The sequence below is a fragment of the Malurus melanocephalus genome, unplaced genomic scaffold, assembly GCF_030028575.1.
Source record: "Malurus melanocephalus ecotype Western Australia unplaced genomic scaffold, MMel_1.1 scaffold_1196, whole genome shotgun sequence".
In the NCBI taxonomy this organism is placed as follows: Eukaryota; Metazoa; Chordata; class Aves; order Passeriformes; family Maluridae; genus Malurus; species Malurus melanocephalus.
In genome coordinates this window covers 22,850-45,140 of record NW_026624428.1, presented here as the reverse complement: position 1 = coordinate 45,140, position 22,291 = coordinate 22,850, and the positions used below count along the sequence as shown (strand labels likewise).

Here is a 22,291-nt window from a genome sequence, read left to right as displayed (position 1 = left end):
GTGAGTAAAATCTGAAAATACCTAAATTACCATTTTCTAGGTCAGTGTCTGCTGCATGCTGGATGCAAGACTGGGGATCCTGAGGGTCAGCAGTATTTTGTTCTGTTGTCATCTGATTTAATTCCATCTCTTTGGTCATATTTTTGCTGATGAGTGAGTCACATTTTTTGCTGCTGCCTTGTTTGCATGTAGAAAATGTCAGCTTGGTTTTGAAGGGTGGAATAAAAGTTTTAGCAGCTTTGCCAGATTTATAAATACTCCGTGTTTCTTCACTCTCTTTTGCCAAGGCCTTACATGGAGTGGAAACAACTGCAGTACCATTTGAAGACTGCCTTAGAGCACAATGCTGAAAAATTGCASGTTTAGACTGAAATCCTCTGGAGTCTTGATCTGGCAGAGTAAGGGTAGGATTCTTGACTTCTTGATGTTCTTTAGTCGACCTACAGAGATGAAAACATTTAAGCATACAGGTTTCATCTTCCTCACAAAAATCTTTGTAAGGATTTTTGTATTCTTGATTTAGTAATACGACTTTCAATACTATATCAATAAAAAGACAAAATATCAGTCTTTGAAATTTAAAAAACTGAATACTTAATTTCTGTCTATTGAGAAAAGAGAGTATAATGGGTATATTTGTGTAGCATCTCACTGGTCTACTGCAGCAAGGTTTTATATGGTAATTTTATGTTTCTTTTGAAGTAAAATTATTAGTCTTTTATAAGGCTGGGCAATAAATTATTACTGTGTATTTTTAGAAAGTTATAAAGCCTTGTGAGGTTTTAAGAGATTGCATTTGAAGAACTCCAAAATATGTAATAAATTTCTCACCCAAAAGGCTGACAAGTTATGGGTTTTAAAGGCACATGGTACATAAATTTTCTTCTGTCTTTGAAAATACCTGTAATTAGGAAAAAATGTTTGAAATGGCAAATTGCATGGATAGATAAGATATTTACAGTACATGTTTTATCTATATTAATGATATACAGAAAAGTTTTCCAGAGTGGATTTAAACAGCTTTATTCTTTCCTGYGCCCCAAAGTGTTTGTTTAAACATCTTCTCAGAAAGATCTAAAGGATAAGTGATCACAGTGCTGAACTCACAAGAGTTTATGTTTGTGAGCCGGCAAGATATTTTTAGGCTCCTGAAAGGGAATGTTTATTATATATTTAATTCCAGGTAGGCTCACCATTCCACTTTGAACTCTCAGCAACTTTTATTCTTTTATTTGAAGTTACAACAGAAAAGGGCACATTTGCACAAACTCCTCCTTCTGTAATTGAAGGACATGCTTATCTTGGAATTATCAATGTAACTAAATCCTAAACTCATTTGTGCTGTGCCCTTTTGCTGCAAAGAGGAAGTTTCATATGAGAAATTGTATATACAAGGTGCCACATATTCTGGAAGTCAGAGGCAAGGCTGTACTGGAGATTACAACTATTTTCAGTTGTCCACCAAAGAATAACACTGTTTAGGTCCTGCTGCAGGGTAGGAGAATATTGACAGATGAAGGGAATAAAATTATTCTCCGGCAACTTACAAATTCCATTCAGTACTTCAAATCATGGCTTCTATGCCTAGAACAAAATATTTGATCAATCCTGCTGCTGAATCCTCGGTCAGAGAATGCAGGGCTTAAAAAGAGCACATTCCTTAAGAATACAGCTTATCCCATTATTGAAAGCTGTACCAAAATCACACTATCCTAATACCTCAATCAGTAATTAGCTTCACATAAAACATCAAACTTTAAAAGCCTTGATTTCACTTCCATAAGTTTCCATATTACCTGTTCAAAATATAAGCACCTGTAATATAGACAGTTATCAGTAAGTATCTATCAGAAAATACAAAAGTAATCAATAAAATATATTCTGTAGAATAACCAAGAAAATGCATTCTTCCTATTGAAACTAGAATTTGTGAGATTTAAGATTGTGAGAAACTGGGTAAATTCCTACTGAACTGGAAATTAAACCAGAATTCTTGCAGAAGTAATATATTTAGATTCCATGCAATAAGGAATATCAGTAATCATGTGATTTCAAGTCTGCAGAGACATGACCACAGCAGCTTCCTTTAATTTCCATGACTATATTGATAAATGCAGTAGTTAAGCAAACTTAATATATGTTAGTTTATTGGAAATTGAAGAATTCTAAAGGTAACAACTGACACTGTATTAGTGCTTAGAACACAAGATGACTAAAATTACCATCAGGGGTGCTTTTTGAAGCTTTCAAAGATCTGGGGGAATTCTTTGTTCTGTTAAATTCAAGCAGAAGCTGTCTTTTAATTGGAGGCTCTCCTAAAATAAAAACACAATTTTAAAAGTGATGTTCCTTTCAAGTTCAGTTTCTTATCAATCCGCACTACATAACCGTAAATTCTAAATAAAACACTGAAGTCAGAGCAAGCAAAATTAGCACATTGTCAGATTGCAYATCTTAAATGGCCTTTTCAAACAGAGCCACCTCATCACAAATTGCATGTTTCTTCTGTACAGAGGACTCCATATCTGTTTTACCCAGAGTGACAATAAAACTCCGTATAATGAAGTCTGTTGTTAAACTTTTGTGATCAGTGATTTTTTTTCCATCCAAATCGTAAATCTGAAGTTTCTGAACACACTCAGTTTGCCTCTGAAAGTGCATCACAGTGCACTGCAGGAGCACAGCTCACCTGCATATTTCTTCGTACTTTCAGTAACAAAAGAGTCCCTCCAGAATTCTAAAAAACTAACTCATTTTTTTACAGAAGCTGAAACTCAGGTCAGCATTCAGATGTGGCCCAGCTGTTTCAAGCTGGATGGAGAAGAGTCCTCACCTGCCTTTTGCCACCTACCCAAACGTTCTAGCACAGACTTGCTTGACCTTTGCACCCAAACTTGTGCAGCCAGGCAGGGACTCTAATGCAATCTACCTTCCACAAGTAATTTTCAGCAAGCCCAGGTCCCTGAACTGGTCTGGGTGTCTRTGCAAGCATCATATACCAATGCTTCAGCCCTAGACAGATCAACTTTAGATGGCAAGAAACTGCTTTTAGACCAACAACTATATTTTATATAAGACTAGCAATCTCAATAGAAGTGAAACGTTGTCCACCTACAATACACAAAAAGGTGAAAATGAAAATCCTGCTACTCATTCTTCAATGAAAAAACACTAGATTTGTAGAGAGAGGAAAAGAAAAAGAAGGAAATCTGCTCAGGGAGAAATGGAGCAGTACCTTTCTTTGTACATTGATACTAAAACAGCAAACTTGTACATCTTCAAAATTACTAATCACAAATTCAGCTTCTACTGTGATTTAAGCCTGGAAAGGGTGGATGAACTACCTCCCGCAGCAAGAAGAGTTTTGGTCACTGACATCTGGAGAAAGAACTTGAATTTCTCTGTGACTTAAAAATCAATGTGACAAGCAAATAAAAATCCCAAACATCAAACAACTCACTATGCGGAAATACGGAGTTGAACATATGTAAGATAAAACACCTACCAAGTGAGWTGTTTTCTTCAAAGTGCCTCTTCCCAAAGGTCTTATTTTGGAAGTTTTTATCCAGTCTGCTACTGAAGGTCTGCACAGCATTAATTTGTACTCCAGAATTGGAAAAACTGTCTTTCATAAAAGCTCTTGCACTTTCTACAGCCTCTACTTCCAAGTAATTTTTTGGACTTTGAAGATTAGTATTAATTTCTGCTTTAGCAATAGCACTGCATGAAATTGCTTCAGACCCCAGATTCAGCTGCCCTTTTCCAGAAGATTCAGTCTCCTCTTGCTGAAAGTTGTTTCTAAGTGATGTTAACTGCTTGTGTTTACTATATGGTACATACTCAGGCATTTTGACATGGTGAGTGCTTGGAAAATACTTCATTTCCTCAGGGCAGATGCTTTTAAAGTCAGAGTCCTGATCGCAGGTCTTTTCAGTTTTGAATTCTGAGATCACCCTTTCTGTCAAATGTTCTATATTTTGATCACTGTCTTTATTTGAACTAAATTGATCTGTAATGCAAAGCCCACTACTCAAAAAAGAACCACATTCCTCTAAAATTGTCTTTGCTTTTTGAYAGGCATCTTTAGAGACTTCTACCTGCTTTCCACTTGCAGTGCTGAAGCCAAAATTAGAAATCAATTCAGTGATGATATTTTCTTCCCCTTTTGGTAACACTACCTGCATTTTCCTAGGAAGTACTTCAGTGTGCATTTTAGACTTTTGAACATTATCCTCAACTAAAAGTGCTTCTTGTACATGTGGTGAATGATTACCTTCCATTTCAGAAAAGAGCTGTCTAGCTTTCCTGAGGGACTCTTCTGAAAGCTGTACAGACTTTCCACTTGCTGTACTAAAAAATCCGAAATTTCTTGAAGAAGCATCTGATGGCTTTATCTGTTTATCTGGATCAGACAAGTGCCCTAACAGGTTAATACTCTGCTCAAAGGATTGCTTCTGAGAATTTRAAAGAGACTTTGCATCTGCAGATGTGTTTTTTTCTTGGTGACCATTTTCATCAGCACTTGCATTTACTTTAATAAATCGGGAAGTGGATGAATTAACCTCTTCACTTGTAGCATTATAAAATTTAGCAGAATTACGATGCTCAGCATAAAGGACTACAGACGATTTTTTAGAAATTTTTGCCCAATTGGTTTTTGAAGCAGGCTCAATTTTGTATTTTACAGCTTCACTGCAGTCTTCTTGAAACATTTGTCTGACTCTTGCTAAAGCACTTTCTGCAACAGAAATTGCTTCCCCTTTTGCTGTGCTAAACACAGTTTGTTTCAGATCACCCTTTTGCTTCTCAACATTAAGTGTTGTTTCTTTTAACCTGTTAAATTTACTTTCCTCTTCAGGATGACTGACAAGTGACTGGCTTTGGCRAGCACTATCTGTGGTGTCTGTGAAGCAGTTTTTATCAGCAACAGGTTCATTTAAATGTTCTAATTCCTTACTGTCACCATTCATGTAAGAGCAGCTACTTTCTGAAGGTAAGAGGAGTAATTCATTAGCTTTATTGCTGCTCTCCTCAACAAATACAGTATTTTTTGTATCTCCAGGCACACAGTTATCTTCAAGGTCATTTGGTACCATCCTTAAATGCAGAGGCGCAGCAGAGTGCACAGRAAAACTATTCGTGTTTTCTGAATCATCCCTCTTTCTTGGTGAGTATTCCACATTTTTCTCTGTAAGCAGTYTTCTATCTTCAAACAAATGAGTTCTACTTAAAGCATCACTCTTCTGTCCTGTAAGGGATTCCAATTCTGACTTTCCAGGTCTGACATCAGATTTTTTATGTGCATGTGAATTTACCAAACCTTTTTCACAAGCTTCCCCTAGATCAACAAATGTATCTACTTTAGCAGGATCAAGTATAGCAGCATATTTAATAGGACTGCTCTCCACTGCCTGATTAAACTTATCTCCAAGTTCTTCAGGAACAAGCTTTTCCACAAGTTTTTCTGAGTCACATTGAGCAATGCTTTCAACACATAAATCAGTGTCTTTGACATAGTTCTCAACACATTTCCTTTTCTTGATGAGGGTCTCAAAATTGTCACRCTTCTTTCCTACATTAACATCTGCAAAAAACTGTTCCGCTGTAGCCAAAAATCCATCAGCAATTGCTGTTTTCTTGCCACTAGCAGTATGAAAAACAGTCAGAAAAGTCCCTTTTACTTCATTTTCCCCCATGTTTACCTCTTCCTCCAGACATGTTCGATAATGATTGTAAGAACCTATTTCTATTCTGCTTTCATTCACTAGCAGATTCTTATCACAGGTGGTGTCTTCTTCCATATTTTTACAATTTGTTTTTTCTTTGTCAGAGTTGTCCAAAACATTATCATCTCTTTCTCTGCACTCTATACTGAACAAGGGCAGAGAATGATCCAAAGCTGTAACAGGAATGGATATATCACCACCAAGAGGAGTTTGAAGTTTTGGTGACAAACATTCATCTTTATTTCTGTCTTCTCCTTTCTTCTTAGGAGATTGGGTTTCCATTTCATATGACATATTTAAACTGTGTTTTTCTGCAGCTGTAACAGCATCTTCTAGACATGCTACATCTAATGAGCTGTCTTGCAAATTGCCTTCATCATCTCGATTTAAAAATTGTTTGGAAGGCTGACAATTCTGCTTATGATTTTTAGTGGATAACAGGCCATTGATAATGTTTATACTACTGAAACTAACATTTTCAGCATTATTTACTGATATTTTTGTCCTATTTTCCATATTTTCCTTAAATGCTATACTAACATTTTCCTCCTTTTTATTCTGTGCATGATAGGAAACAGAATCTGTGTGGGAAACAGCATTTATGCTTTTGAAATCTGAAACGCAAACAGTTTTTTCTTTGCTTTCTTTTGTCAGGCACCTGAAAACATTACTGTCAGAAGACATAGATCCATTTGAATTGTGACATCTCGCACTAGTTTTAGAARATTTAAACAAATAGTTATCATCATCCAAGTCTCTGAAAAGCTCTGCAGATCTACTCAAAGCTGCCTTTGAAATATTTATTTTTTTACCTCCAGCTGAAGTAAAGCCTATGAAATTAGGAAAGCTCTCCTGCTTAGTCATGGGAAAGCTCTCATCAGATTTTCTACTTTCATTTATGTCTCTGTCTAAGTTGGTAGAAGTAACCTTTTTGCCATCTTTATGGAAAACCAATGCATTTTCTTTTTCATTTTCCGCCACTTCAGAGCCTTCATTTGTGTCTTCCTCCTGAGTACAGTACTTGTCATCTTTAACTTGATTTTCAGATCTGAAAGTGCTACAAAACCTCATATCTTCCTCTGTTGCAGAAGCATTTCCTACATTCTTTGTTCCATGTGTTTCTACAGATCCTAGTTGTTGCAATCCATGACTCTGTATTGTGTTACTTTGCTTTCTAAACTGTGTAAATTCAAACTGACTACCTGTTTCTTCCAAGATACTGGAAAGTTCAGCAATTTCAGCTTCTTGACTTGCAGTCAAGGTTTGACTTGCTTCTTGCAAGGCCCGTGGAGTTCTAGGAAAGCTTTCACACAAACCAACTTTATGTGGAATGAACTGTGTATGCCTGGGCTTAAGGAAACTTGTCTGTGAATGTAAAGAACCAAATAAATTACCGCCCAACTTGCTTTTTGAATCTGAGAAAAACATATTTTCCTTTTTAACTTGATTTGAAAAATTTCTGACTCCTGTGGAAGAGGCTTCAAAGCATTCATTTTCAATATCTTTGAACAGCGTTCTCCCCTTGGCTATACTGGCTTCAGAGAATTTAATCTGCTTATTGGAAGCAGTCTGAAAGCCACTGAAGCCCAGATTGAAACTGCATGCATTAAGATTCACTGATGGTTTCTCTTTATGCTTTAGGTTGTGGTTTGGCTTTTTGCTGGAATACACAGGTGCTACTTGTTTATCTTCTGCAGAAATTACTTCATTTAAAGATCGACTATCTACACAATCTATTAATTCTTTAGAAATGCCTACAGCTACATTACTGAAAGCAGCTGCTTGAGGACTTCCGCTGTTTTGAGCAGACTTTGGGTCTTCGATGTTGGCTACATTCTCTGAAAAGGCAGCTGCATCTGTTTTCTCCCCTTGTTTTAATCCGGTACTCTCATTTTCTGAGCAGTTTACTCCCAAGGGTGTGTGTACTTCTCTACAGTCAACTCCTGACCTCTGGTCTGTAGCATGCCTTTTATCAGGTGATAATTTATTGCAACTGTCACTAGTGATTCCAGTTATGCCAAAGTTTATCTGACACAAAGTATTATTGTAACTGCTCTTTGTCATAGATGTAGAGTCACGGTGCATATCAACCAAGAGTTCCTCGTCCTTGTGAGAAGACTCAAGTTTTCTCAGGCTCTGAGGTACAGTAGCTCCATCGTTCATGTTAGCACTCATGTCCTTATCTTCTTCATCTTTCCTTAAACAGCTTTTAGGGAGAAATCTGGAATGCTTTCTTGCCATTAGGCGTGCTGAAGTTAGAAATTTACATTTCATATTTGAAATGACCTCACTATTTAAAGAWTTTTTTATGTCTTCTTTCTGTGTATTAGATACTTCTAGGCATTTTATTGATGTATCATTTTCCCCCTTGTCTCTCAAGTCTTCTTGTTTGAGTGTATCACTGAAGGAATTATCAGATGAGGTATCTGTAGTATCAATTTTTAAACTAAAAGTGCTGAGGTTCTTTGTCCTGGTATTTGATTGCAGATGCTTTCCCTCAGCAAGAAGAAAGTGGTCTACAAGAGAAGAGAAAAATGTGAATACATTTATTCAAACAAATGTAGGTTCAGACTTTCATAAAATTTTGCTCCATAAGTCGAAATTAAGTTCTCTTAACAGCAGAACCCAAGGTATCACTTTTGTTTTCAAATGCAAATGCCTTGACAARGCTGGAGATCAGTTTAACCTAATTRTGTTCTAATAGCCAGAAACAAGTGAGTAGGCTGCAGTTAATGCTATTAGATAAAAAACAATAAATCAATTCTTAGTTGTAATGAAATTCAAAAAGATGTGCTTTAACTCCTTATGTCTCAACAAAAGGATTTGTTTCAAATTTAAAACACTTTAATTCCTAATATTAAAGTAATTCTTCTAGCAAGAACAACAGCTTCTAAAAATAGAAGCATGTGCTTGCTTTCATTATATTGCTTTTAAAAATATTTTGTGCTTTTGGAAGAAACCAATGCACAGCCTTAAACCCCCTAATCCTAGAAAAATAACTACACAACTTTAACATTCTTTATCATCTCTCAGAAGTTACCAACTCAGAATGGCCCTTGACACTATGGATGTAAAACCAGCATTGACAAAGATAATTAAGCTTGTCTATTAGAATAATGGCTCAGGGTGGAAGTTTCTATTCCAGAAACTAATCTATTACAAAAAAAGTTAGCACAAGATTACTTGAAAATAATGCTATCCTTATCACTACATAACAGACCAATCTCATATGCCGATTACCAATTGCAGAGCTACTTTTCCAGAAACACAAGATTTTACATTATTTTATCTTAAACATTTACATGAAACATTCAAAACAAATAATGAATCTTCCACAAATGATGAAAAGCTTAGTAATATACCTTGTTCAACATCATTAGCTTCCTGACAGCCTCTAAATTCATATGAATAAGATTCTGAATGTGGTAATAAAGTATGAATAGGTGGTTCAGAAGTTACTTCTTTTTGTGCTTTTCCTTCTTGATACAGTAAAGTATCATTTATTCTATATATAAATCTTTTGGATCTCTTTCTCAAGCTGGTTAGCATATTCAGGCTTTTAAAACCAGACTTTGCAAGAGAATTTTCACTATTTATTAAAGGTAGGTCTTTACAGTTATCTGGAGATGGGGCATTACACACAAGTGGGTGAGACAGAATATCAGTTATGGCAGATTTAGAAGTTGCTTTTAAACGTGTGGAAAAGTTGCCGCTGTGGACTACAGAATACTCCATGACATTTGTATGTTCAATTAAAAAATAATTACAGTTTAAGAAGCTCATTTCAGTTGCACATCCTTTTATTAACTTTGGATCTTGAATACTCAATGACACAGATTCTAATGGAGTTATTTCTGACACTGGGTTGTTTTCAGCATTTTTCATTTCATAGCATTTTTCTGAAAAATTGACGCTCAACAGCTTTTGTGCTTTTATCAAGCCTGAAGTATTCAGCAAAGATGTTTCCACAGGATTATCCTTGGTCATTAGTCCTGACTTCTCTTCTAAATATCCCTCCCTATGCAACTCAAAGGGTGGACAGCTACATATAGACATTTCTAGGCGTGTTACATCAAGATCAGACAAATTCAGTTGAGACCACTGGCTTGATGGAGACTGCACTCCTGCTTTCACAGGCCTCTCATTGTCAAAGGACTTGGGTGTTCTATAATCATGCACATCTCTTGTACTCCTAAGTGACTCCAATTCCTTTTCATGTCCTAATAAACAGCCATCTTTACCATCTCCTGTATCTTCACTGGTGTTTTGGAGTAAAGAACCGTTCATTCCAGTAGAATGGTTGTTTTCACTCCAGCTATTTGTTTTGGCTTCCTGTGAAATGCCACTCTTTCTTCTATTAGGCTGCTCAGAAGGAACATCCCTCTTTTCTTGTGCTTTATCTGGATTTATCTCATATTTCTCTACTGCATCCAGAGCATGAGGCATCAGAAGAAGAGTTCTACTGGACTTAGCTGGCATGCTGAATGTGTCCTCAAAGCTGTTTATCTCACCATGTAAGCCATCTAACACCTCCGACTCTAAAGAGTTTAGAGAAGATGGGGAGAAGAAAAGAAGAAAGAAATTAAGTTTTAGGAAATAACTTGGGAACACTATTGGTAAATAGAGCTTTCAATTTTATAGTCATTACCTTTACTCAGGAGTGAGTTGGTAAAGATAAATCTAAGCAGCTATTAGAGAAAACAGGAGACAAAGGAAATACAAAGAGGTAGATGCTCTGACCTCCTGAGCTCTGTAGTGGTTAAGTTTGCCAAGATGAAGCCTGACTGTTTCAAAAGGGTATTTTTTCCCCTACAGACAGAGGATAATTAGTAAATTTGACAAGATAAATGTACCAGTTTTTTTTCTTCCAAAATTTATACCTGATGGTATGTACCAGACATGTTAAGAAGTGGCCTATTTTTATCTATAACTGGCAGCTAAATAAACTGCTATATAAAGATCAATTTATTAAATTGTCTTATACTATCATATAAAAAATGATAGTATCAAGATTTAGAAATATTCTCAATCTTTTAATTGATCAGGAAGCTTTTAAGTAGTTCCATGATACTTTTAAGTAGTTAGCACAAATATTAAAAAAAATGAGAACTTTTTGTTTGTAATGTAAAGGGGGGAAAAAGAACCCAAACTCTACTTTGTAGAGCTTACACATGCCAAATAAAAATATTACCTCCAAAAATGTATAAAATGAGACTCACTTATCAGAGGAGTCCATGCTCAAAAATATAGCCAGGCTTCATTTGCAGAGTACTTTTAAAGGTTTTTTCATATCAAAGAAATCATAATGAAGTTCACAAAAAGCATCACAGTCCTCTGTTTTCCTTAGGCCCATAATCAATATCTTAACTTTTCCCATAAGCTTTTTTTAGGTACAATTTCTTTAATTTACAACTCTATAACTTTCTCTACTAGAACTTTTAAACAGTGTAATAGCAAAAAGATTTATCATTTGGAAGTCATAGAAGATTTCCCATACTTGGTCACACACATCCAATGATTTGTAATACATCCATTATGGGTGATGCTGATGTTGTAGGCATAGAAAGTTACTTACTCTCTTTGCTTTCTATTTCTTGCCTGAGTGGCAGAAGGTATCACTAAATGAGATCTCAAACCCAAGAAACACTGTAGCACTACAGGACTGAGGGTACAGGTAGGCTCTTTTCCTTTACTAAAGAACATTCCTSTGAAGCAATTTCTGTGCCCATACCCTTTTATCCTGTGATAACTTGTCAGCAGAGCTTTCTAAAAAGACCTAGTTTATTTCTTTTTTTTCCTTAAACAAAGTGTATTACCTTTTTGGATTAAAGAAAACCAGGTTTATCTGAAAAACTGTACAGATACTGTCTGTACACCAATTAACTCATACCAGGATCAAAAAAAAAAACAAACAGGGAAGTTCATTTCGTCTTCTAAACTCATCAGAGGATGATATTATTCAAAGATTTGATATATAATGATCTCTCTCATTTCCTTTAACAGAAACAAAATGTATATGTAAAAAAACATATTGTATTTCATGACCATACAACGCTACTCCAGGGGAAACCAACATCTGAAAGCTACAAACCTATAGCTTTGAGCTGCCCTTCTTTTTATACGGCATCTTCAAATGCCAAATTAACTATTATCAAAAAGGGAAGACACAGTGAAAAATAAATGTGCAAGTTGTGTTGTACTCAAAACAATGTCTGAGAAAAACAAGAGGGAGAAGAAAACCAGTTATCTTAAAGTGGTCTTCTGTACTGTAGTATGCAATGTAATATGACCTACTGGAACATAGACCAAGACATTTATTTGTCCCTAATTTCTAAAAATATTTCATTGATTACAGATTACTTGAATACATTTACTACCAAATACATTCTTCTCAGCACATCTGTACCTACAATATAAAAACAGCAGGCATATATCACTCTGCAAACAACAATGCTTCCTAATCCCAGCATTCTCCTTATCAAATTCTAATCCGATTCTTTCACAATTCTTTCTTACATGTACCACCAAAGGGTACTTTTAGAGCAGTCCATTCAATTCCGAAAAGGAGAAAGACAATCCTAAGGATTACTGTCCTGTCTAGCCCCTGTGAATCCCTACAGCCTCCTTTTACACTCATGAATGCTGAACAAATTTCTGGTAATAATCTTCCCTTCTGCCATAATTTCCCAACCAAAAAAAAACAAAGCAAAACAAAACTGGAATTTACACTGTCACTTGTTCACTTACATGATCTAAAAACAGAATGAAAATGTTTTTCCCTTGTCTTGTGTATTTTCTGCTATCATTTAAAAAAACCCAAAACATTTTTTCCTAAAGGATTTGTCACATTTTGAACTATCTATTTTGTATAGGTGAAATAAATGAACAAAGGATACAGCAATAACTAAAAACAAGCTCACCACAGAATAACGAGTGCTGGGATAAAACTTTTCAGTAAAGCTAGCCTATTCAATAGCTAGAAGCAGTAGTCTTGCTCCCCCTTGAGCCTGTACTATTCTTCTCTCTCAGCTCTCCCACAGTCTGAACTCTACAACTGCAGTGAACTCATTTCACAGTACTAATCTGGTTGTTGTCCAGTAGCAACATAAGCTGACTTTCATGGTTTAACCAGCAAAATGATTTAATTCACTGACTCAATGGACTTTCTTAAGGCTAGATTAATTTCACAAAATTGAATCAATTCAGGGACTGGAAGTACACAGCTGGCMGAACAAACAAGCCATAACATCAGCCCAAAACATAGGATGTAGTCTCATCCTCAGTCCTGCTTCACAGAATACTCATTAGGTAAAGCACCAATGCATACCCAAATCTTTGAAGTCATCTTCAGCATTTAGCTTTACTGTCTCTGGTACAGACAGCATACTTGCATCACTTATCCCAGGACATTTATCATGCTTGGAAAAATAGTTGTGTAAAATCTGTAAACCAAAGACAAAAGCTATTACATTATGTCCCTTTAACAGTCCAACTGCACAACTCTAAAACATTTACTACACTAATGCTCCATCTCTTAAAATGGAAAGTAACATTTTCACAGGTACAGGTGAAAAACAAACAAGCAGATAATCCCCATTTCAGTGCAAATCAGGTTCCATTCTGTGGTCAACTTAAGGGCAGTGTATGGGTTCAGCAGTTTACTGTAAACCTCTCAAAAAAGGAACAAAGGAGGTATGAGGAAGGACAAAGATGTTTTGCTTATTTTCCCTTGTAACAGTTTGTTAACTGTGAAGTTTCATGTTATTAAGGATCAAATTTAAATTTGTAACTGAATCCTTTTCGTGCCATCCTTGGTTTTCAGGCTGAATAATCATACAGCTTTCATATACACAGAGTGCAATGACAATTATGCAAGAACTCTCCCTACCACTATCAAAGGACTGAAATTAACATTCAATTTCAACTCTTGATTGTAGTAGATGAGAGCAAGAAGTTATTCCCAAAGAATAACTTCCAAAAGTTTGACAGAAATGAGAAAAAAACAGACAAACCAATCCTCAGATAAGGAGCATAATTCAATTCCTAGGTTTGACTTCTCATTGAATTCCTAGGTTTGACTTCTCATTGAATACTGCTGCTGAAGCCAAGTGGGTTTGTGGGGTGGAGGGCAGAGCCAGGATTGTCTTTTTTAATAAACACAGAAAAAACTGCTCCTCAGAGAGGGTTATTTGTGAGAACATGTTCCACAACCATGTATTGCAAATGTAGTTTTGTGAGCAGTTACTTTCTTAAGAACAGCCAGATAGGAGAGCTTAAAAAGAAAATGACAGTGTTTTTTATTCTTGGCTCAAGGAATGTAAACATGTAACTGAATAACTTAACTGAAACTAAAGAACAACATAGCTCTTAAAACTACTTACTGTATCAGCCCTTCCATCCTGTTGCCTTGCTTCAGAAATAGAATCGTTCTCTCTAGCTTTAGAAGAAAGACAGACAAGTCAATTTATATTCTCCACAGTGATCTGCTGAGTGTGTTCAAATACAGCTGTGTTTTGGGAGGATTTTCATTGGATTATTTAAAATGCCACTCAAATCTGTAAATTAAAAAAAAAACTATGAAAAACTAAAAGTTCTAACAAAAAAGATGTACAGATGAGGCTGAGGGGTGTGTAAAAAAGCAGTTTCATAACAGCACAAAACATAGGTTCTGGTTTCTGCTATGTTTCCAGTTACCACCTTGAAACATCACTGCCATCCCCTTTCAAGCAGTTATTCCTACTCCCTATTTCCTTCTGTACAAAGATCGGGATGAGATCTTCAAGCCGTCAGGAATTTGTTTTTTCCTCCATTTCCTCCCAAAATAACCGCATCTTCACCTACATTATAAAATGAGAAAGTGAACCCCATTTTTAAAATGCCTGAAGAGCAGTATACTAAAATGTTTCATGGACATGGCATCTAGGTTCTGTGTAGCAGCTCCTTCCTTTCACAGTGTCAGAAGGTAAAGAGTATAATACCACTATGATAAAATACTAGGCTTATTCAGGATGTGGGAGAGTAAAAGTTCAAACCACAGCTCATGTCCCAGAACATCATCATAAAGGTATGGATACTTCCCCCAGCCTTTCTTTTCAGCTCATACCCTTCTGGACCAAAATGGCACATCTCAGTAGATCTGTGAATACCTACCTCTGAAAAGAGATTCCAATTCTAGTATTCRTTCTTAATGTGTTTTATGTGCTCTACAGAGTGATAGTTTAACAACATTTAAAAAAGCAATGTCAGAAGCTAAGGAGACACATATAGGTCTTCCCATTTGCTCAAGAATTTTCATCAATAAATCATACAGTCAAATTTTATTTTGCTTATCACACACTACTGAAATCTCACTTTCACCAACACCTTAGGTTAAGGCTTGATGTTTATCATCACTGTTGGTTACCACTGAAGCAATTATCACCCACTCATTCTCATTCACAGCTATGCTGACACAGCTGTTTGTGCAGCTGTGCAGTAAATGAGCTCCCGGAATTGCCCTGTCCAAACAACCCACAAAATCTGAACCCAGCAGCTCGAGTCTTAAATTGGATGAGTATCCCAGTCTTTCTCACTGGATTGATATGATGGTAGGCACAGWGAGAGTGGTTAAAAATGCTGAAGACAACACTGCTGCTGGGAGGTTTACTCAGACCACCTCCTTACACTTCATAAACAAACCCATATAACTTAGCCCAACAGTTTCTAGTTTTGTGATAGGGCAAAGCAAACATTATCTAATCCTCTTTCTACTCTTTGTTATGTTCTTTCTGAATTTATATTCCTTAACTCCTCAGACAAASGAAGAAAATTTCTGAAAATTTTCTGTTTAGGGCCCCATTATCTAAAGTTACCCACTAAGCACCACTTTAAGAATTTTGTATTTTTCTAGTTAAAAAAACAAACAGTTCATAGTGAGTGAACTTCCAGTGTCAAAATCAGAAGTTTTTAACCCTTAGCAATTGTTCATCTTTATACATACCTATTATCACTGTTTCACCAAATGTAGGAGGTGTGGCTAAAGAACTTGACCAGGACATATCTGGATCCACTTCTGCTCCCAGACTTTCAGAAATACATTTTGGAGATTTGACCTGGAAATACATTTAACAATTATACAGATATAATTTCTATGACAAATTCTAAATGTACTACTCAGGAAAAGGAAACAAAATGCATGAATAAAATCTGTACCTCCAAAAGTTTTGGTGTGCAAAACAAGCTTCCATATGGTCCTAAAAAACATTAAGTAAAAATGACATTAAATAGTAAAAATGAGGATTTTTATATAGAGATATAAAGTATTTTGTAGAACCAAAAATACAAACCAGGGATATTATTTCTCTGAGGTGTTCTGTAAATATTCTTTAAAATAGTTGGACTGAAAAACAAAATTAAAACCAAAATATTAATTTCACTTCTCAATTTCTTAAAATAATTGAATATTTCAAACATWTATTACTATCACCATTTTTTTTTCACCATGGTTACTTCCCTGACCAGATAAAATGCAGATCTCCCCTAATCAGTCAATATTTTAAACATTGCCACAAATCTACTCTAAACTGCAAAATGTYACTTTTGAGAAATATTTTAACTTGTAGTGATGATTTGTCTGACAAATTTCAATGTAACCATGCATTGTATAACATACAGTATGAAACTAGGGAAATTGGCTTAACTGATTTTAGTTAAATAACTAATTTAAGACTTCTTATAATCAACATGAGTACTTTGATAAAATTTATCTGAAATACAACATTTAAATGCCAAAATCAAGACTATTATTTAAAAAAATCTCAATAAATACTATAAATAGCTTTGCTAGTTGAGAAGCATATGATACATCACTATTACTCTTTATATGGATGTTGATGATTTGAAAAACTGAAATGATGTTATAAAATTACGTATTCCAGCTTTGAAACAGTAGAAAAATAGGAAGAAAGATCACCTGAAAGCAAGGACTTGAAAGTGATTTTCAAAATTAGCTAGTGTTTTATTTTCAACTCAGCAACCTACAACTATCATAAACATATCAGACGTACAAGATTATTCAAGCTCTTAAAAAGTTTAACACGCAAATCTGGTGGGTTTAATATTGCTTTTTGCTTAAGGTCCAATTTATTTTCTAGCATACCTAGCAGCAAGGCAGTTGTGGCAGATACCAGGAGGAAAAGCAAGTATTTCATTTTCTTGGTCTGTTTTATGTCTTGTGTTACTTGGGCTTATCAAATTCTCTCTATCTACAACATAGAATATAATAATCAACACAAATTTGCAGAACTACAGATAACAGTTTCAATTTTGAAGTTTGAAGACAAGTTTTCAAAAAAACGAAAGAAGAGACAAAAACTCAATGCTAATTTATCTTCTAGTAGTTTAAATATGCTCAAATTTTACATCCAAACAATGCTAAATGTGTTTCACACACACAACCAAAAACCTCCTCCATTATGTCACTTTATTAACTTGGTATTATTCAAATCACATATTCCATTTCAGTTTTAATGTACTGCATTGTGCCTTTCTTGTCATTGCAGAAGTTACTCTTAGAAGGAATACAATACATGCAAACACAGGTTTGTACAGGTTTTCCTCAAATTTACTAAGTTATAAACTTCTCGATTTGAGTAAGTGGCAAACCCAAAAATTATTTCTAGAATTGTTGTTGGAGTCTGTCACTGACAGCAGCACCTATTTATTTGCAAAGCATCTCCAGGCAAAAGGGAAAGAGTGTGCCCACCAAAGCAGCAGAATCCTCTGAAAATTCATGTCCCCTTACATGGACAAGCATCTGTTCAAAGGAATTCCTACTCTGAGGTTTCCAAACAACTTTAGTACCAGAAATTATCCTTTGGTTTATGCATTTGTCTCTGCTCCCGATTTCCTGAGTTCATACACACAGCACAGCTGCATCCCAGTACAATACCAAGGTACATCAAAAATTTTCATAAAGGTACGAAATCCATCAGCTTCCATCCAAACTCCTGTTCTCACAAGAGCCATTTGCTCTAACCAAAGAAATGGAGTATCTCAGGCCAGCCAGAGGTGAACGTTGCACATATGCAGAGCAAAATGGACCATTTTGAAATAAGCAGCTATAAGGTTCCTTTCTTTGCTATTTCTGAAATTGCCACAAATGAAATTCCTGAAACCAAAAATTCCCTAGGGACTTAACACTGTAAAATACAAATAGCTACATTTAGAAGAAACATCTACTCAGCAGTTCAGCAGCAAACTTCAGCAAAATGAAGAGAGTAACAATATTCCAAGGAAGCAATGATATAAAGTATACTTGAACTGCAGCACAGTTCTCCCCTTTTACAGAATTTGCTTCAGGATCCAAGAACAATTCTGGTAAAAAAGGGAGTCTCATGTTCGTCTGTAACCTGGTTAAAAAAGCTTATCAAGAGGACACAGACACACAGTGGATGTACAAATCAGAAACTTCAGGAATGGGGTTAAATACACTCCCATAGAAAAGGTTCTTATATACAATCTTGCATACATTCTCCATAGAAAAAAGGTTCTTCTCCCTGTCCAAGGAAGACAGGTACATCAGAAAGGAGCAGTGTGACATAATTCCATGACATGCTTGGGATTTGGAAATAACATATGAGAAATGCCTCATAAATTTTTTTTTCCAAATGGAAAAATGTATTTACTTTACATAACATACAATTTTAGTAACTAAAAGAACTTAATGCTTCTAAATCTTTCCAGGAAAGGTTAAAGAGTGCCCTACAGTGACCCCCATACTTTGTCATGATAAGGATGATTCTCTCCCTTGAACAGCTTCAAAAATTTTCATAAAACAAAAATGAGACTGCTAAAAAAATTCACTCTGATTTGCAGTCAACAGGTCATACTGGTAAGTTCATTTCTCCCTGTATTAACACTATGTAGAGTATTTGGACCACAACAGTATCTTTTATACAGAGAATTTTGCATCTATATTACCAGTTTATCACAAGGTTGAATTAATTATTAAGATTAATTCTGCTTTTTTATAGATGGTCTTCAGAAGACTATTAAAATAAGGTTTTTAGTCACACAATTCCTGCAGTAGCATTATCTATTACATTAATAATAATAAGCTGCAACAAAAGGTAAAAAAAAAGGCATCTTGCTTCTAAAGGGCACAAGCAACCTTTTAAGTATAACTTTAAAAAAAARTTACTCACTTGCTTCTATTTTTTTCTGATCCAGCTCTTTTTCAGGAGAAGAACAAGGTAGCAATATTGCATTCTGTTCTTTAAAGAGCAGCGGGGTTGATACCAGCTGACTGTATGTAGAGGGTTTTGTCCTTGGAGTTTTAAAAGCTGTTTGATCAAGCCAGGCAGAGGGACTGTCAACCTCTCCCAGCAATTTGGGCTCATACGGGGGTGCTTCTGCGCTGAGTTCCTCGAACCAATTGAGACTGCTAGGCCCTAAATCTATAAGGAGAAACATGGAAAACCRCATGAAAAGGAAAAAGGTTCCTCCAAGGAGGAGGAAATACACCAGGCATTTAAATGCCAACAGCAAAACACATTGCTCCTTCCACGGCCATACTTCTGGTTAGTTTGTTCTAGCTGGCTTTAAACTCTTGATAACCACAAGATAAAAAGGAACATCTGCCCAAATTCTCAGATCATTAACAAAATTAACCAAAAGAGCAGGAAAATATCCAGTTTGTTTAAAATTACAAGCATGCTCTGGCTTTTAGAATCTTGTTTTGCTCGGACTGGCAAGTTAAAGAGCTTAGAACTGCTTTTGAACTTAGTAACTACCACAGGTGCATTTGGTGAACAACTAAACTTGGTCTACATGTGGGTATGGATGGARGAAAAAGCTACAAAAGCAAGTACAAAAAAGTAACTAAGCATACATCATGAGGAAAGCAAATAAAAAATTTAAAGAAAATGCAAATAAAAATGTAAAGAAATCTACACAAAGGTAGGTATTAAGAAATACAAACTCAGGGCAAGAACAGCAGCTGACAAGTTGCATAATGCTTTCCTATGGAACATACAGTAAATGTGTATAAAATATGGATGCCTAGAAAGCAACCCTAATACAAATTATTTACTTTAGATAAGCTGTACCTGATTCACTGCACTGTGCCTTAAATATTTCAAAGAAAGTTGGTTTTTCCACAGGTTTGAAAGCCATTTTCTTATCCGTAACATTACTGGAACAGTTGAAAAGCCTGAGAAGAAATAAGAAAATTCTTTCATACACTGCTGTTCGAATGTCTAAGGCCTGCTTCCCAGCATTTCTTGGTGTGGCATAGCCAAATTTGTTTAGCTTTGACTGTGAGGTGAGCATTCAAACACCACAATGATGAACATAGTGGGAAAACAACAGACAAGAGCAAAGGGAATTATACCAGAGATAAAGAAAATACTCAGCAAACACAAGAGAAAACCAAGATGGAATGATCAGAACACTTTTGAGGTATTTTAAACACAAATCAAAACCCCACACTCACTCTAACATTAGGATGGAGTATGTGCCCTCACATACATACAACCATTACAATTTACATGTCAAGATTCAAAGTTACTATCAAGTGGAGCAGACACTGCCAGTTTCACAATTCTATTAAAAAGCATGTATAAGTAAGTCCACAGTGACGCTTCACCATTTAACACGTTTATGATTTCCACAGTAAGAGCTGTTTCCCACACGATAGCCGTGTTACACGTGTTGCCTTACCAAAACACTTTAAAATAGGGAAAGGGCTGCATTAAGACAAAACATCGAGAAACTTAGCTTTACCTCAGAAGTACAGTTTTAAAAGGGCGATTTGACCTGTCCGCMCTGCTTTCCCTGAGGGAAAGCACCTCCTGGGCAATGACCACGCACGGAGCGCGGCCTGTGCAGGGCCCCCGCGTCACCGCCGGGCCGCCGGGTACGGACCCAAAGCCCCTCTTCCCCACACCCGGTGACTGCAGACCCCCGGCGGGCCGTGAGGAGAGGGAGGGACCCCGAGGGGCGGCAGTGACACCCCCCCAGGGCACACAGCAGCCCCGGGGCAGGGCCGAGCCACAAGCTGCACCGTTACCTGCCGGCGGCGCCTCGGGCGGGGCGGCGACCGCAGCATCACCTCACGCAGGGGATGGGGGCGGGCGGGGATGGCAGGGAAAGCGGCGGGGAAGGATGGGGCTCCGCGGCCCCCCCAGCCCAACCGCCCCGTTCGAAGCTTGGCGCCAACACACCCCCGCGCCTGCGCAGCGGGAGCATCCGCCGCTCCCGCCCTCCCCCGCAGCCACCCCCGGCAAGGAGGCGGCGACGCGGCCCCGCCTCAGCCGCGCCGGCCTGCCCAGCACGGGGCCAGGCATTGCGGCCTGGTCACGGGTGGTGCCCGCCGTAAGGGCTGTCCCACCGTGGCTGACTCAGCGCAGTACAGAAAGGGAGCGTGTCCTGAGCCACGATGGCCGCCAGCAGCTTCACCCACGCGTCCTAGAGACGAGGGAAAGAAGTACCACATCCAAGGCTGACATGAACCGCGTTGCTGGGCAACAGCAGCTAACACCGACCTCCCAGGGAAAGGCTCTGAGGGCTCACAGCGGCAGGGCCGYGGTGAAATGTCACGGACTGTGCAAAGCCTCAGCCTCCGCTTCTTAGGTGGTTTTTCAGGCCTTGACACAAGAAATAGTTGCTGATGTTCCAATAAAGAGAATGTAACTATCCTCCAAATACATGTCCATTTCCACTTCGTCTTGATTAAATTGATTAAATTCTTGGCTTTGTCGATGGAACAACTTCATGATGAGCGGAACACGTCCCACCACCAACTTTGAGTTTACCATCTTCATTTTAGTGGGATATTCATCTGTTCTTGTGCCATAAAGGGGTTTCTTCCTACCTCTCCACACTAGTTCTTATTTTGCAGCATATTATCACATCACCTGCTTAGTAATCTGTCACTTTCTTCAATTCTTGTCGTACATATTCTTGTCCTTCAAAAAAACTTTAATTTCTAACCCTGTAGTGTTCTGGGGAACTGCAGTAACTGTTTCTTCCCAAAGCATTTTAAAGGAAATCAAACGTTGCTTTAAATGATTGCATTTCCCATTTAACTTTCATCCCCATCCCCATTGCACCCTAAGAACTTACTCTTTTTGCAGCCACACTGCAGTGATTMAGTTTTGACTTGGCCCTCTCTAGACCCTATTTTTTCTTTGAGCTGATACTGACAGTGCTTTGAAAACCCAAACACAACATGGAGCCTTGTCTTTTACTTATGATGAATGTGTTTCCTGAAACTTAACCTCTTTTTGCCCTGAAAAAATGCTGTTTCTTACTGATTTATCTCAAGTAAGATAAAGTGTCACTTGAAAGTGTCATATACACTGTGAATGTTTAAAGACATCATCCCTATCAGGTCTTCTCTAGCCCCTCTCTTGCTGGCCCATGGAATTTCATAAAGCAACGCATTTATAAAGATGGTGAGTAGTAATACAAAGAAAGTATTTCACATCACAGCAGTTCCAGGCATTTAAGGATTCTCCAGTCTGTAAAGGCTTACATACACAGTTTGGATGATTTAATTACATTATTTTAACTATATTATCTTA

At 37.0% G+C, this 22,291-nt stretch overlaps 1 protein-coding gene across 5 annotated transcripts in view; it reads right to left on the bottom strand.

Annotated features, from left to right (window-relative positions):
- BRCA2 (BRCA2 DNA repair associated) overlaps positions 1–20,934 on the bottom strand; it is a 32,523-nt gene extending 11,589 nt beyond the window's left edge. For 2 of the 5 annotated variants that reach the window (XM_057387358.1, XM_057387355.1), the window contains exons 1-14: positions 20,776–20,934; positions 19,814–19,917; positions 18,911–19,162; positions 16,864–16,969; positions 16,052–16,104; positions 15,918–15,958; positions 15,706–15,817; positions 14,108–14,163; positions 13,054–13,168; positions 9,968–10,264; positions 3,506–8,242; positions 2,223–2,315; positions 832–901; positions 22–440 (exon numbers count right to left, since the gene is read on the bottom strand). In XM_057387358.1, the coding sequence (XP_057243341.1) occupies positions 22–440; positions 832–901; positions 2,223–2,315; positions 3,506–8,242; positions 9,968–10,264; positions 13,054–13,168; positions 14,108–14,163; positions 15,706–15,817; positions 15,918–15,958; positions 16,052–16,104; positions 16,864–16,969; positions 18,911–19,162; positions 19,814–19,880 (6,418 nt within the window). In that variant the 5' untranslated portion in view covers positions 19,881–19,917; positions 20,776–20,934. The remainder of the gene's footprint in view (positions 1–21; positions 441–831; positions 902–2,222; positions 2,316–3,505; positions 8,243–9,967; positions 10,265–13,053; positions 13,169–14,107; positions 14,164–15,705; positions 15,818–15,917; positions 15,959–16,051; positions 16,105–16,863; positions 16,970–18,910; positions 19,163–19,813; positions 19,918–20,775) is intronic. The other 3 variants (XM_057387356.1, XM_057387359.1, XM_057387357.1) reach the window with 3 other exon arrangements.
- Positions 20,935–22,291: the final 1,357 nt, after the last annotated feature.